Raw genomic sequence first — 15,573 nt, 5'->3', positions numbered from 1 at the left:
TGGCGTGAACGAGGCAGAGTAGAGCAATGGTTCTGAAAAAGCAAACATGATTATTATAAGAGCTATCTTAACATTACACACATAAAGCCTTTTGTAGTGTTTAACTGGACTGAACCGCTAGTTCCATGATGGCGAACCTATGGCATGGGTGTCACAGGTGGCACACGGAGCCATATCTGTGGGCACGTGAGCGTTGCCCTACCTCAGTCCAGCACGCATGTGTGTGCTGGCCAGCTGATTTTTGGGCCTTCCGGGCCCACTGGAAGTCAGGAAACGAGCTGTTTCAGGGCCTCCGGAGGGCCTCTGGGGGGTGGGGAAGACCATTTTCGCCTTCCCCAGGCTCCTAGAAAGGCTCTGGAGTCTGGGGAGGGCAAAAAAATGGACTGTGCCATTGCATGCCAAAAGCAGGGGGAGAGCGGGGGGGGGGGGTCATGCACGCATGCGTGGGGGGACGGGGCACATTGAATTATGGATGTGGGCTCACACACGTGCAACACCCCCCCACACTATCCCCACTTTTGGCACGTGACGGCAAAAAGGTTAGCCATCGTTGCGCTAGTTGGTTAATCATTAAGGCTAGGAAAAATTAGTTGACCAATGACAAATGGTATTTTTAACACTTACAACTAAACAATATATAAACTAAAACTTCAAAAAGATTATGGAATTATATCCCTTAACTTTTAAACTGCACTTTTTTCAGCTGTGTGTACGTGTGTGCTTTAATTCTCCACTTAAGGACAAATAGAGTGTTTTTGTTTCAGTGCAACTATTTGAAGACTTTTAGTTCCATATTACCTATGGATTATTTGGGAGATGAGGGTGAAGCCCTTCTACTCCAGGTGTATGGAAAGTGGGTAAAACAGTGTAGTACAGGTAGTCCTTGACTTACAACAGTTCATTTAGTGACCGTTACGATGACACTGAAAAAAGTGACTGATGACCATTTTTCACACTTATGACCGTTGCAGCATCCACATGGTCACATGATCAAAATCCGGATGCTTGACAACTGATTCACATTTATGACGGTTGTGGTGCCCTAGGGTTATGTGATCCCCTTTTGCAACCTTCTGACAAGCAAAGTCAATGGGGAAGCCAGATTCACTTACCCATCGTGTTATTAATTTAGCAAGTACAGTGATTCATTTAACAAATGCAGCAAGAAAAGTCGTAAAATGGGTCAAAACTCCCTTAACAAATTTCTCACGTCACAACATAAATTTTGGGCTCAGCTGTGGTCGTAAGTCAAGGACCACTTGTACTGGAGATTTGTTTACTTGTTTATTTTATGGACTGGGAAAGAAAGAAGCTTAGGAGCAAACAGCACTTCAAAAAAAGAGCCCGTCAGAAGTTTAGTGTCAGCACGTCAAGATGCATTTATCCTAGTGCTGACATAAGAAGGAGAACGCAGGCGTCTGCAACAAGACGATTGCCTTTCACCTACTTATTTCTTCTGGAGATAATGTCCCCTAGGAGATGGATGGGAGGGGGGAAATTCTTTGAATTGGAGCAGTAGATTAGGGGTGAATGATTGGGAAGATGGCCAATGAATTTAGAGGAGTGGGGGAAGGAAGAGGAGGGGTTTTGGGTCGGCACATCAGTGCCGGCTGCAATGAGTCGGTGTAAAAAAGTGCTGTGCTTAATAAAATGGGAATTTGTTTTATAAAAGACTTTGTTTGTGATGCAATTTATTTGAAGACAGCCTGAAAACCTGACATTTAGTGTCCATGTCTGTCACTAAGTGTTGTATCTAATATTTTATGATGAATGTATTTTTACAATGATTATGATAACGATCTATCGCTATTGTTGTATGTACACTGAGAGCTTATGCACCAGAGACAAATTCCTTGTGTGTGTATGTATTTTTCTTCAACCGGGTATTTTCCTACGTAAACCAAGTTTCTCAAATTGCAGCCATAGCTCAGTGAAATCACATCCACTATCCTAGGCTTCTTCAGACTGCAAGCATGCATTTTGCTGCCTATTGGGAGACTAATATAGATCTATTTCGGACTGATTGGTCCTCATCAGTTAGCCACACCCTTACCATATGTTCCCTCCTGGTAGAGGCTAAGTATTTGCTTTCTTCTCTTATTGTAGGTTTTTGTATGTGAATACATACATACAAAACCTACGATAAGAGAAGAAAGCAAATATATATATATATACTGTATTTCTGCTAGTTAGAAAGAAGAGTATATTGGAATCGCAGAAGAAAACTAACATGATACCCAGCTTCTTTGACTACGATTAGAAACAGAAGCTTAGGCTGAATGAACCCTCAATCTCGATCCAACAGAACCCAAATTCAGCTTTGAACTCGATGTTCCTGCATTCATTCGTTTTTGCAATACGGTTTCACATCAGTAATATTTTATTTAATTATTTTATGCTGTTGTGTGTGTGTGGGGGAGTCTGAATATTTTTAAAAAGAATGCTATATACACATTTGTTAATTTGTTGGAACATTTCACTTTTAAAGACTCAAAGCCTGGTATGTGTTCTTAAAAATATTTCCATATGCTAAAGGTATGCAAGCTTTATGCCAAAAATACTGGCTATTAGAGCACCAAGCCGATGCCTTTTTTTTTTTTTAAAGATCTGAGGAGGGGGCAACTGCTGCAGAAACTAGGTATTCACAGAGGAACTAAACTATCCTTAACTACAGTCACCTCGCAATGACCTACAACTCCTCAAATTACAAGAATGAAAAAAAAGAAAAGGTTATTAGTAAATCTGAGGCCAATTATGGTGGGTTTTTTTTTTCCTGGAGACATGATGAAATTTCCTGAAACAAAACACTTTTGCAACCTCTCTAACATATTTCTAACTTTGGTGGAAAAATAAATAATCTCCTTTTTTTTATCTTCTCATTCCTGAGGTGCAAAGCTAGCCCATTTCTGTTTATGCAGATGGAGGGGAAACACCCCAAGAAACAGCCAAGCAGCAGGAGTCCTGGCATAAGCGAATTGAAATGGAAAGTTATTTTCAGGGCTGCTGATTTGTCATCGAAGGAGAAAGAGAATGGGGGTGCTGGGAGTAATGAAAACTAAAAGAAAGCTGTTTTTTTTTTAAAGAAAAAAAACCCTGGATCGTTATCCATACAAACTGTTGTATTTAGACCTTTATTTTGCTCCATTTATCTCCCCCGACCCTCCTCCCCGCCAATAATCATGTAAGGATACTTGGAGTGTCATAGAATTGCTGTGAAAATGGCACTGTCTTTATTTGCCATCAGTATTTTAAAAATGAAATTGCCAATACTGTTAATTATTTTGCACAAGGGTAAGGGGTGATCAGTTGGCATACTCTGTACAATTCTGTTCATGGCATCATTTACTGAAGGAAATGCAGACAAGGGTTTTTTAAAATGACCAGGGGTCACTCTGAAAAGTGGTGTTCAATAGTTAGGAGAAGATATTTATAATGTATGCTCTGGAGAAAATTGATGTATTGTTCTCCTTTATGCCCTGATGCTAAAATCCATGATCATCCAATAGGTTAAACGATGGAATGAGTGGAGATTTCAATCCAATCCTACAACAACCATCTAGTTGCTTAGTAAAAGTGCTCCCAGATGTTGGAAGGGTATAGAATCTGGGACCTCTCAGATCAACTCATACGTAACTTGTATCCAGTATGACCAAACAGTGAGGCCAAACATTGTGGTTCAGCAATATGCAGAGAGCCACTAGCTCTCCACCATGGTCTAGCTGGAACATGATGTAATATTTAAATTACATGCCTTTCACATAATAGCTGGTTGCCGTACGATGCTGATCTGAATTCAGTCTGAATTCAGGTCTTTATTTTTGTTTCAGCACAACCTGGTCTTGATTTCTTGTTTCAACAGAGCTTACGCGACTGCCTGGTTTTCTCCAATTCCCCTTTCTTAATGCATCCACCCACAAACCAATTCTGCATACAAGTCCCACAGCCCCTCAGGAGAGGCTTCCATATGCTTCTGCAGCTCTTAGGAAGCTAAGAGCTGGGACTAGCCCTGTGGCTGATATGTTGCATTAAATATGCCACACCTCTCAATTCTTATCAATTTCATTATCAAAATTTGATAACAAGCACATTTAGCAGAATCATATTAACTATAGAATGTAAAGATCAGAAGGGACCAGATACAGTATCACTCAGTTCATCCCACTCTCCAGTGCTGCGGTCCTGACAGTTAGAACAATTAGTGCTATTTTTCCTGACAGTTAGAACAATTATTCAGTGGAACAACTTGCCTCCAGAAGTTGTAAATGCTCCAACACTGGAAGTTTTTAAGAGGAGATTAGATAACCATTTGTCTGAAGTGCTGTAGGGTTTCCTGCCTAAGCAGGGAGTTGGACTAGAACAGCGGTCACCAAATGGTAGTCCGTGGACCACTGGTGGTTCATGAGAAAATGTTGGTGGTCCGCAGAAAAATTATTTGCATTTTTTTATATTGCAGTAAATCAGGGGTCCTCAAACTACAGCCCCTGGGCTGGATACATGCAATGAACATTTGTGTTGTTGCAGTCTCCCCCTTCGGGAGTTTTTTGTATGGGTCAGAGGGGGGAAGAAATTCCGACTTGGGGTTTGCTTCAGCCTCCTGGCATGGGGCTTTGGGCGAAGGCTGGAGGGAAGTGCCACTGGTGGCGAAGAGCCAAAGGGTCTTGTTCCAATGGGACTGCATCATGGCCTAGAACTGGCTGGCTATCTCAGCCAGCTGAGCCTCCAGGTGCTGGCACCTGGCCTTGCACCCCCGCAGGGCTTCCCTCTGCTTGGAAAGTCTATGCTCATAGTCCTCAGTGAGGTGCTTCGGCTGAGCTTCCTTCTCATTCAGATCCAATTTGAACTGAGCCAGCTGTTTTGCCAACTCTTTCTCATGGTGGCTGCTTAGCTCCAACAACTGCTTCCTATTGGGGACCTAAGAAGCCCAGGCAGGCAGGTGAGGAGTAGCTGGGAGGGGAAGGGTGAGTAGAGGCCGGCGAGGTGCCCCTCAAAATGACATCGAGTTGGCCACGCCCATCGTCACATGACCACCTAGCCACACCCACCCAGCCAGTCATTAGGCAGATCATATTAGTGGTCCACAGGTTTTAAAATTATGAATTTAGTGGTCCCTGAGGTCCAAAAGGTTGGGGACCCCTGGACTAGAAGACCTCCAAGGTCCTTTCCAACTCTGTTATTCTATTCTATTCTATTCTATTCTATTCTATTCTATTCTATTCTATTCTATTCTATTCTATTCTATTCTATCCAATGACAAATAGTGATCCAGCCTTTGTTGAACAGCTGTTAGAATTTTTTATTGTCCTACCAAAATTAATTTAAAACAAATTTTAATTGATTCTGAAACAATTCTGCCCAGAATTCTACATAGCAGCCCTTCAGATACAATCAGATACTATCTCAGTATTCATTGTTAATTGGTTCTGGGAGGCCCAATGAGTACCAAACGATGAGGACCAGGACAAAAATCCAGCATTGGAATGCGTCAAGTACCAAATTCAATGTTTCAAAGCAGTTGAGCACCAAGGTACCACTGTACTTGGAAGATAGCTGCCACACCTCCCTACAGTTTTCTCCAGGTTAAACATCCTTAATGCACCCAATCCCTTCTCAAGTTTTTTCCTTGTAAGCTCTTTATTGTTTTTCCTTGGACATGCTTGTTTGTCAATCTCCTCCCTAAATCTCAGTGCCCAGAACTGAAACCCTATATTCTAGATATGGTCTAACCAATGAAGGGGAAAAAATTTTTTTTGATGCAGTCTAGGATTGCTTAGGATTTTTTTGTTGTTTTTGCTTCATTTACACTGTTGGCTTGTGTTCAATTTGGGGATTACCAAGACGTCCAGTTTTTTTCTGTATGAGTATTTGCTGTTTCCCAAACTATACATCATTTGTAAATTTGATAGCTGTGTTTGGAAACCTCTTATCTAAATCCTTTACAAATGTGTTGAATAGCATAGGTTACATGTATAGAAAGATGTAAATTTAGAGGGTTTTTTTTATTAAGCACATTCCACAGTACAAAGCCTTATATCATGAACAATATCTGTACATTTCAACAGTTGTCCGATAAGCTGTTCATACACAAACTTTCCAAACAGGTAACTGGCAAACATAATTACAAGTTAGAATAAGACTATCCCAGTGCTTTGAAACATTAATCTAGCAGTAACATACAGCTGTTCAGTAATGATTAGCAAAACAAAGTCCAGAGTACAGCCGGTACTATCATTCATCCCAGGAGTCAAACTCCTCGGGTGTCAGTTACAAATTCCACGGCTACGTTACACCAAGCACAATCAAAAGTACTTTAGGCTGCATCTTCAAATACCATCATTTCCCATGGAAAAACATGAATTTCATCTTACACATGCATTAAAAATGGATGGTTGTCCGTAAATACCCTTTTGTTTTCAGCGCTGCAGTATCAAGTCTTTCGTGTTGCAGCTATTAGGTGACATGGGGATGAGGGGGGAGGGGAGGGGCGAAGGGGCAAAACCGTTTCTGTAAAAGTGGCCCATCTCGACATCTGATATGGGAAAGTGTCCTCTTAAGCATTTTTGTAGATTGGATCAGATCCGTGTAATATATCTTTTTTCCCCCTCCGTGTTCGGAAGAAGAACTTAGGAGCCCAACAGAATTGACTGGGAGGTGAAGGCTGGAAACCAGAAGCAGCTCAAGTTGTACCTTTCTCACATCCGGCGTGTGCTTTCGTTTTTTTATTCGACAGACAAACTAGATGGTGTGCAAGTGAAATAGCCAACCATAAGCTGTTCCACTAAATAAGCAAAATTCATTCATTGGTCATTTATATTGGTTATTAACATTCCTTGACCCCTCAACAAAAAAAAAAAAGAAAAAAAAAGAAAAAAGAAAAGAAAAAAAGGAGGGGGGGGAATAAGAGAAGGAGGGTATCAGCAGTGGCAGCAAAAGGAAAGCAGACAGAATACCACATGATATCACCCACATCCATGCCAACAATTGCTCCTGGACCAACCAGTATTTTTATTTATTAATATCTTCTAAAGAACATTAAGAGAAGCTATTGAACAATGTTGCTGAGCAATAATTTAAAAACATGGAGACAATAATTTCGAATGAGTTGTTTTTGTAATCGGGAGATACTGAATCAATAGCCATGGCCAGTCATAGTTAGAAAAAAATCCACGGTGCCATTTACTGCTAGGTTACTCCAAATAAATGGTAAGGTGCACCAATCATCTCCTCTAAGGTCTCAGTGGAATAGCAATTCATCTTCCAATTCAGCATACTGGCCTGGAAATCACGGACAATTCAAACAGATATTAAAAGGGTTGATGTCTCTTCAACTTTAGACAGTGGTTTCAAGATGATTTGCAAATATTGCATTGTGGAATAGTGAAAGAAATTTCAACTTTTTTTTTTTAATAAAAAATGCTTCTTATGTTTAGAAGTTAACATTAAGATATGCCCTCCCAATTAAAAAGGAAGAAGAAAATCCTAATGAATGCCAACGCTCTCCCTTTCACAGAAAAATGTTTCTAATACATCCCAACTCCATATGGCGCCAGTAGTAAGAATGCCTGGGTACTTAAAAGCACCTCCCTTGGCATCTGTATACAGCATCAGAAGGCCCCGACTCCCAGCCCTTGGAGGTTACAATGTTTTATGTACATTATATCTACATGCTTATACAGGTACAGTATTGTAAAGAATGAGGCAAGCACACAGGAAGGATCTGACTATACCAAACATTAGGAGGAAGAGAAAGACAGTTGTAGTATAGAGTACAATTTAAAGAAAAGACAATGCTGTACATCTAGTTTTGATAATCTAGCCCAATTTACAATCTTTAAATTAAAGCAAATTACAGGTGCAGAAATAAGTAAATTATTGTCCAAAAGGTTGCTGAACCATTCCAAAGTATTTCTACCAGTCCAACTGAGACTCTGAGCAAACACAGCAGGATCCGCATTAATCGTGAAATGTAAAAGCTGCGGGATGAGGCGATTTTGAAAGCAAGCTCTGTACATTCTGGGTTATGCGTTTGGCACCCACGTTTCACTGAGAATGTTTTTCTTCTTCAGAGTCAGACAAAAAGTGCAAAGCAAATATAAATTAGGTCAAGTCCATCCTTGACATCTGATTTACTCCTGGAAAAACAAGCCATAAGTTCAGTGTATATGGGCAAATTACTCATGAAGCTTTGGATCTTGCACTGTGGTGAGGGAGAGGCCGAACTCAGTGAATTCCTAGTCAATTCCTTAAGAGACCACCGAGTGGAGGAGGACTGGAAAAAGTTACATTGAGATAAAGAATTGTGCCGCTTTACATCTACACAGCACCTAAAACCACTTCCAACTTTAGCTGTGGCTATTGTCTTCAGATGTGTGATAGCCAAATGTCCAGTAGTTCAAAGACTGTGGAATCCTACAAAAAAAAAAAAAATCACTGGTTTAAAATTAAGTTAAAACAATTATGTCTTATAGGGAGATAGAAGACTATGAACTAGAAATCTAATAACAATGAAGGACAGGTCATCAGCTTCTGTAGTTGAATTGAGTCAGAAGGACCACCTGCACTAGAGGTCTCTTTGATGCACCCACTGGAGATACTTGCCACCATTTAAAGACAATGATTTTAAATTCAATTTGGCTTACTCTGCTTTCCGCCCACTTATAACAAATAAGATTGTTTGATTCCCTTAAACTTTGATTGAAATTTGTTAGCTGCTGTAGGATGCCAGGCCCAACACAAAAAGACTTGGATCAAACAAAATAAAGTGCCTAGCAAGAATGTTACTGTTTAGAGTTGGGAAAATAAGATCAACATCGATGTATGTTTGATCATACCAGGGTCATGTTATGCCTAATAGGTAATTGGAGACATAAAGAGTTCCATACCAATAAAGAATTATTTTCTCTACCAAGATGCTCAATTTCTACTCTGAGCATGGAGTAGGAAAGTCAGCCCTGCCCACATCATGCCACAGCACTGCCAAAGCAATTAGTTTCTTCATTAGCCTGCTAAGAGGTTTTCACCTTAAATATCTTCTTCATTCATGCAGAAGCACAAGGAACTAGCACTGTGTATAAAACTTTCCCTTGATCATTAGTACTATTTATTGTCATTTTATATGATGTGTTATTTTACACGTTTATAATGCCTGGCTTAAGAGTAATGGTATGATATCAGTGCATCCTTCTGACAATGAAGGCAATAGCAGAGAGTGAAGTAGTTGTAACAGAGGAAGAGTAATAAGACAATCAAAACTTATTCACTCTTCTGAACATCTCTTCAATTAAAAGAATTTGAATTCTTACATCCAGTCAATACTCTTGCCATGTCCATAATAATTATAACGAAGATTTTATGAACAATTTAATTGTGATTAAAGAATTCAAACATTAGATTGTCTTAGGTCTGATCTATCTGGGCTGCATAAATCACTAGATGGTGGAAAACTTCAACTCTTTGCTGCCATCTAGTAGTCATCTGGATGTTTGCACTCTAGATATGTTTAGATCGGGGCAGTGGTGAAATGTAAATTTTGTTACTACCGGTTCTGTGGGCATGGCTTGGGGGCTAATATGATTGAGTGGGCATGGCCAATTTTTTTTTTTTACTTTTAAAACCATTTTTCTACAACCTCTTCAGCTCGAAGAGGTTGTTAAAAAAATGCTTTTAAAGCCTCTGCTGATCCCAGCTGCCTTGCCTGATCGGCAGAGCTTTTTCTTTTTTTTAAAGCCTCTGACAATCGCAGCTGACTTGCCTGATCGGCAGAGGCTTTATTTTTACTTTTAAAAGCATTTTTTCTATAACCTCTTCGGCTGAAGAGGTTGTAGAAAAAATGCTTTTAAAAATAAGAAAGCCTCTGATGATTGCGCGGCTCAGCTGGGCAATGGGGCGGGGGGAGGACAGGGATTTTTGCTACTGGTTTTCTGAACCACCCGCCTCCATCGCTACCAGATCGGGCGATCTGGTCCGAACCGGGAGCATTTCACCCTTGGACCAGGGGTGTCAAAACTCAAGGCCCAGGGGCTGGATCTGGCTTGCGGGGTGCTAAGATGGGGCTGCCCTGGAAACAGCAAAGGACTGGCCCACAGTGAAAATGGAGCTTGAGAGGGCTGTGTGTAGCCCCCTCAAGCTCTGTTTTCGCTGGCAGAGGGTTGCAGGAGGCCATCGCAGCTGCAAACGGAGCTCAGGAGCCCATTTTTGCTGGCAGAGCGCTTGGGTCTCCACAGGCGCCCCTGACACGAGTGATGTCAAGCTGACCATGCCCACCCTGACCCACCCTGGCCCCCCCGAGGTCAAACACAACCCTGATGTGGCCCTCAATGAAATAGAGTTTGACATCCCTGGTTTAAACCTACAAAAAAGATTATAATCCTTCAAAATTAATTAGGGTCTAAGTAGTTAATAGGATGTACTGGATCACCACTTCTACAATGCCTGATTACTGTTCACATTAATGTAATCTGCTAGGAATAGTACTCCTAAAATATCTGGGGTGTATCGATTTGTTTCACTTTGTTCATGTAAAATGGCATTCCTTGAAGGCCTTCCTTCAGAGATATTTTGATGCTGGTAAATTGAGATAGACACCATGGTACAAACCTGGAACATCCTATTTCAAAATATATGTATATATCTTAAAATTTGCCAATTATTGCTTTTAAAATAATAGAACAGTTTGCATCTATTTTTTTTCTTTTCTTTTTTGAGAAGTGAATTCACAAATATCAATGACAATTCTTTGGGAGTACAAGGGCCATAATCAAAAATGGAAATTGCAGCAAAAGAAAGAGCAAGATAAATGCTTACCTTGGAGAACTGTCAATTGCAGAGTGTTATCTGGAGATGTAGGTGTACGTTCTGGATGGAGAGCGGGTCTCATTTTGTGCATTGGGAGGCACATTTAAAAAATCCCAAATCAAAATGGTATCATCATGGGAACTACTAATAATTTGAAATTCATCAAATTGGAGTCTAAACACGCGTCCAGAATGTTCCTGAAATATGCAGTGGTTTATAGTTAATAGGGCAGATACTCAAGTTAAACATTACTTTTGGGAATAGCGCAAAGTTTATTTTTTGGGGGGGGGGCAATCATATTTGCTGCAATGTAATAGTTTACTTCATAGAAAAAGTGTATATAAAGAGCAGATGACATAAAAGTACATTTCCTTAAAAAAAGGATACGATTTGGAAGATTGAATGCCTGGAGTAACATTCCATAACAATAACATTTTAGGACATTAAGTTCATAGGCATGAATATTGGGATATCCTCCCTCCCAGATCCCTCTCCTCCCAGTGTACAATTCTCAGGCTCTTACCACAGCGGTTTCAAAAGAAAAGGCTCAGAATTTCCACTTATATCTAGTACTTTTATAACAAAACATCCAGTACATAAATACACACAATTGTTATATAACTATAAATGAAGGGTTTTAACAAAATCTACATACCACCAATGTACGTAAGCACAGCGTACTTGCTGGAGCTCGAGGATCAAGAGCAGCTTGCAGGTCCCAAACTTTGATTTTGCTACAAAATTGAAAGAAAATTTTATAAGGCAACTTTCTTACACATATATAGTGGCAAACACAAAACAAAACAACAGCCTAGGAAAAAGCTTTGAAACACATACCCATCATAGGCTCCACTTACAATCCTTTTGTTATCAAATCGTATACATCTAACCAACTCTTCATGTCCTTCTAGCACTCTTAAACACGCTCCGCATTCAATATCCCAAAGTCTGGGGGGGAGGGGGGGGGGAGAAAAAAGAACCACAATACAGTTTGTTTTAAAAAATACAGTGGACATATATGAAGTGTTTACTTATCTCTTGTAGAGAAGAGTTCACTCGCTACAGCTATAGCTAAACAGCTACAAGGCTAACTGCCACTTAATCAAATGTAGTTCACAAAGCCCCACTTATACTAAAAGTCTGGAGGGGGGGGAGGGAACCCTGCAGTGGACAAATTCAATTCAATTCAATTCAATATAATCCCATCGCTTATTCAAACATAGCATAATATCTGAATCAACTGATTAATTTGGTAGGCATCAACTTATTCTGAAAAGCTACATTTTTTACTTCTATATTTTAGTATTTAATCAACTAAGTTGCATCAGTATCAACATATTGGCTTGTTTCAAATGCATTGTTTTTGCACATCCTTTCCACCAAGTTTCCCTTCTCTGCAGACAAACCAATAAGATCACCTAAGAGTTTTGAATAAGATGGCCAAGGACTTATAATAGCATAAGGGAGGACATCTAGGGAAGCATGCAGGAATTATCCTGGAAGTGAGTAAAGAGCATCTGGAGGAATTCGGCTTAAAAATATGAAGGAATGATGGTTAACTCCCCCCCCCACTCTGCCAAAAAACCTGGAGAACGGCCTTTTCCATTTCTCTCAAGACTTTTCTTCATTTTTTTTTCTACTTAGAAGAATTAAGAAATTTTGGAAACACTGAAATGTAACATAAGTTGCATTTATTGTATATAGAGTAATCTGAATTCAGTATTGGCATAACTCTATAAAATGTCTGAAATCCAATATGACACAAAGATAAATCTGCTCTTCAAAATTTCTTCCCACTCCCACTGTGTAGACCCACATATCTGATCCTGATTTGTCTCCAGGCATCTGTGGTAAATAGCCGTGAGGGATATGTTGGAGTGTCATGGGACAGGGGGAATTTCTCTGTCCTATTGTCAGAAGTCCTATCAACAAAGAATGAACTGGGTACCATCTACACTTCTCTAAAAATATTGCTATTTTTTCTTTTATTTTTTCCTACTTTCCACATGGCTTTTCCCCCCAACTCTCAGATATTTAGCATGTACAAAACTAAGGCTGCTCTTGTGCATCAGAACATGTCCCACTTACATTGTCCAAATAAAATAAATTCTACTACCTACCTAATGGTATTGTCTGATGATCCACTCACAACAAGTCGATCCCTATACTGGAGGCAGGCAATACCCCTTTTGTGCCCATTAAGAGTGCGAACAAATTCACATGTGCTTGTACTCCAGACCTGTGTGGAAAATAAAGGGTAAGGCAATTTGGATTTTCTGTCATTTAAGGATGAAAAGCCCTGGGTCAAAATTTTTGGAGAGCTTAACATGAATCCTGATGAAATTTTCATTCTGTGAATCTAATTCTCAATGCTGAAAAAATGTCCTTAGTATATATAAGTCACAAGGGCATTTTTGTTATATTAACATAAAACAGTGTCAATTGCCAACAGCATCAGACAATATCCTGCATTAAATGTGGAGGAGTATTTTTGAATAGCAGGTTTTTTTTCTATTCTTCCTCACAGCTATGCCCCCAATCTGCTAAATATTCCTTCCCAAATATCAATCAGCATTAAAATCCATTCATATGACAACTCTGGGTTTTGACCTAATTATTTATTGCACCATAGATGTTGTTTTGCTGGTGAAACAGAACCTTAATGTTCTTCATCACCAACTCCATGACACCCATTTTCTCCACCACCATAACCAATATTTTGTTGGTTTGGAAGACTTTCAAAGCATATTTGGTGATGGAGGAAGATATAGGAATCTGTGCAAGCAGAAGTATGTTTGCGTAACATTGTGAAGCATTTATTGTCTTTCGGAAGTTTACCCCACTGACATCTCCTCATCTTCAAGCTTTCCAGGGATTATTATTTGGAGAAGACAAGCAATGAATCTTGACTGCACAACAGTATACCATCCATAGTTTGGAAAGATTCATTTGCCAGTGGTCTTTAACCAACTGAACTGTGGCTAAAACACAATATTATTTTTTAAAAGAAATTATAATCACAAATTAACTACTACTATGACGATGATATTTGTGTCGGTAGTGCTGATGTGCTTCTGGATTGAAAGGATTGAACAGTGACATCACTGTTGCCCAGGAGACACCCACTTGGGGACTCCTTTCATGTCCCCATTAAGTTGCCCACCAAAGTGGTGCCCATGTATCTATTCGCAGTCACCCATTTTCAAACTGCTGGGATGGCAGGAGTTGGAGATGTGATGGGAGCTCACTCCATCCCGTGGTCATGAACATGAGCCTGCCAACTGCACCCCGGCATCCTAACCAATGAGCCATCATGCTCCTCAAACAAATTAACCAATACAAATGTATCTTATTTAATATGTTGGAAATATTATATACGAATCAAAATATCCTCCAAGGACATTATGAAAACAGTATGATAGAAGTCGAAAGCCATAAAAATGAATTTAAAAATCTAGGTAATATTTTAAAAGCAAAAGTAATTGAACAAATAGCTATAGAAATTAATTTAGAGAGATTTCAGAAGTTAGACGTGTGCTAAACACATTCATCACTGCTTTAGAAAAGTATTGCTAACTTACTTTAATGGTCCTATCTCCAGAAGCAGATACAATATATTTATCATCAAAGTCCACAACATTAACAGCAGCCCGATGGCCAACTAATACTCGGCGCAAAGTGATGTCAGTTGCTGAAGCCATGTCCCAAACAGCAATAGAGCGGTCCTTTGAACAGGTCACCATTAAACCATTACTAAACCGCAAGTGAAGCACTGCTTCATTATGATGAATTAAAGTGTTCAAGACTTCGCCTGTGTTCACATCCCAGACTCTGAGGAAAGAAAACTTGGGTCAAGTGTTATGAAGCTGAAAGTTAGTGGAGAGTTTTTGTCTTTTAGGCTATTTTCAGAGTGCTATGACTACTGATTAAATATTGAATGATGTACACCAGCAGCCCCCAACCTTTTGGATATCAGGGACCGGTTCTGTGGAAAGAAGATTTTCTGTGGGATGGAGGGGTGTGTGGCATCTGCACTGCCTGCATTCTGATGGGGCTTCGCTCGTTTGGGCGGCCTGGTTTCTGGCACACCACAATCAGTATCGGTCTGGGCCCAGGGGTTGGGGAACCCAATGTACACAATTATACAAAATTTATCTATGAAATAAGATGCTACTGGCATTGGAAACAAACTTCTTGTACATCAACATTACTTCCATTTTCATGCCCAGATAGTCAATGAAACAGTTTTAACAGAAAAGCCATTCTTTATATAATTTTGTTTTTATGATTGACTCTGGCACAAGTCAGTTTTGCACAGGGCAGGATAGATCCATTTGTGCCTACAACAGTAATGAAGGAAGCCAAATTAATTGAAATAAAATATTAAAGTGTTTCTTAAATATGGAAAGGCAGTCCTCCATTTTCTTTACTCCATTCCTCTTTCTGCCATATTTTTGACTATAAAATGCTCACCTAACAGTAGAATCAGACGATCCAGTTACAATTACTCTTTCATCATACTGTAGACAAAGAACGGAGCCAGTATGTCCTGTTAATACTTTCAAACATTCCAATCCGGTTTTATCCCATATCTACCATGTAACACAAAAAAAAAAAAAAAAAAAAAAAAAAAACCATAAAGGAATTATTTAAATCCTGAGTTGGTGTGAGAAAGATTGCAGTTATTCTTCCAGGGCAGGACACAGACATTTCTGTTTCCCCCACCCCACCCATCTGTGCAATTTTGGAAGGGCATAAAAAAAAAACTGAGCAAAGATTTAA

At 39.7% G+C, this 15,573-nt stretch overlaps 1 protein-coding gene across 4 annotated transcripts in view; it reads right to left on the bottom strand.

Moving 5' to 3' along the window:
* Positions 1-5,977: 5,977 nt before the first annotated feature.
* The window catches only part of FBXW11 (F-box and WD repeat domain containing 11), an 83,096-nt gene continuing 73,500 nt past the window's right edge, over positions 5,978-15,573 (bottom strand). For all 4 annotated transcript variants that reach the window (XM_070933043.1, XM_070933044.1, XM_070933042.1 and 1 more), the window contains 7 exons: positions 15,265-15,383; positions 14,373-14,622; positions 12,912-13,030; positions 11,629-11,739; positions 11,447-11,525; positions 10,801-10,988; positions 5,978-8,406 (listed from right to left, as the gene is read on the bottom strand). In XM_070933043.1, coding sequence (XP_070789144.1) covers positions 10,827-10,988; positions 11,447-11,525; positions 11,629-11,739; positions 12,912-13,030; positions 14,373-14,622; positions 15,265-15,383 — 840 coding nt within the window. In that variant the 3' untranslated portion in view covers positions 5,978-8,406; positions 10,801-10,826. The remainder of the gene's footprint in view (positions 8,407-10,800; positions 10,989-11,446; positions 11,526-11,628; positions 11,740-12,911; positions 13,031-14,372; positions 14,623-15,264; positions 15,384-15,573) is intronic.

The sequence above is a fragment of the Pituophis catenifer genome, unplaced genomic scaffold (assembly GCF_029215685.1).
Source record: "Pituophis catenifer annectens isolate HBS135680 unplaced genomic scaffold, rPitCat1.0.hap2 SCAF_1, whole genome shotgun sequence".
In the NCBI taxonomy this organism is placed as follows: Eukaryota; Metazoa; Chordata; class Lepidosauria; order Squamata; family Colubridae; genus Pituophis; species Pituophis catenifer.
The sequence above is the reverse complement of the archived record's forward strand: the minus strand, read 5'-3'. Positions and strand labels throughout refer to the sequence as shown.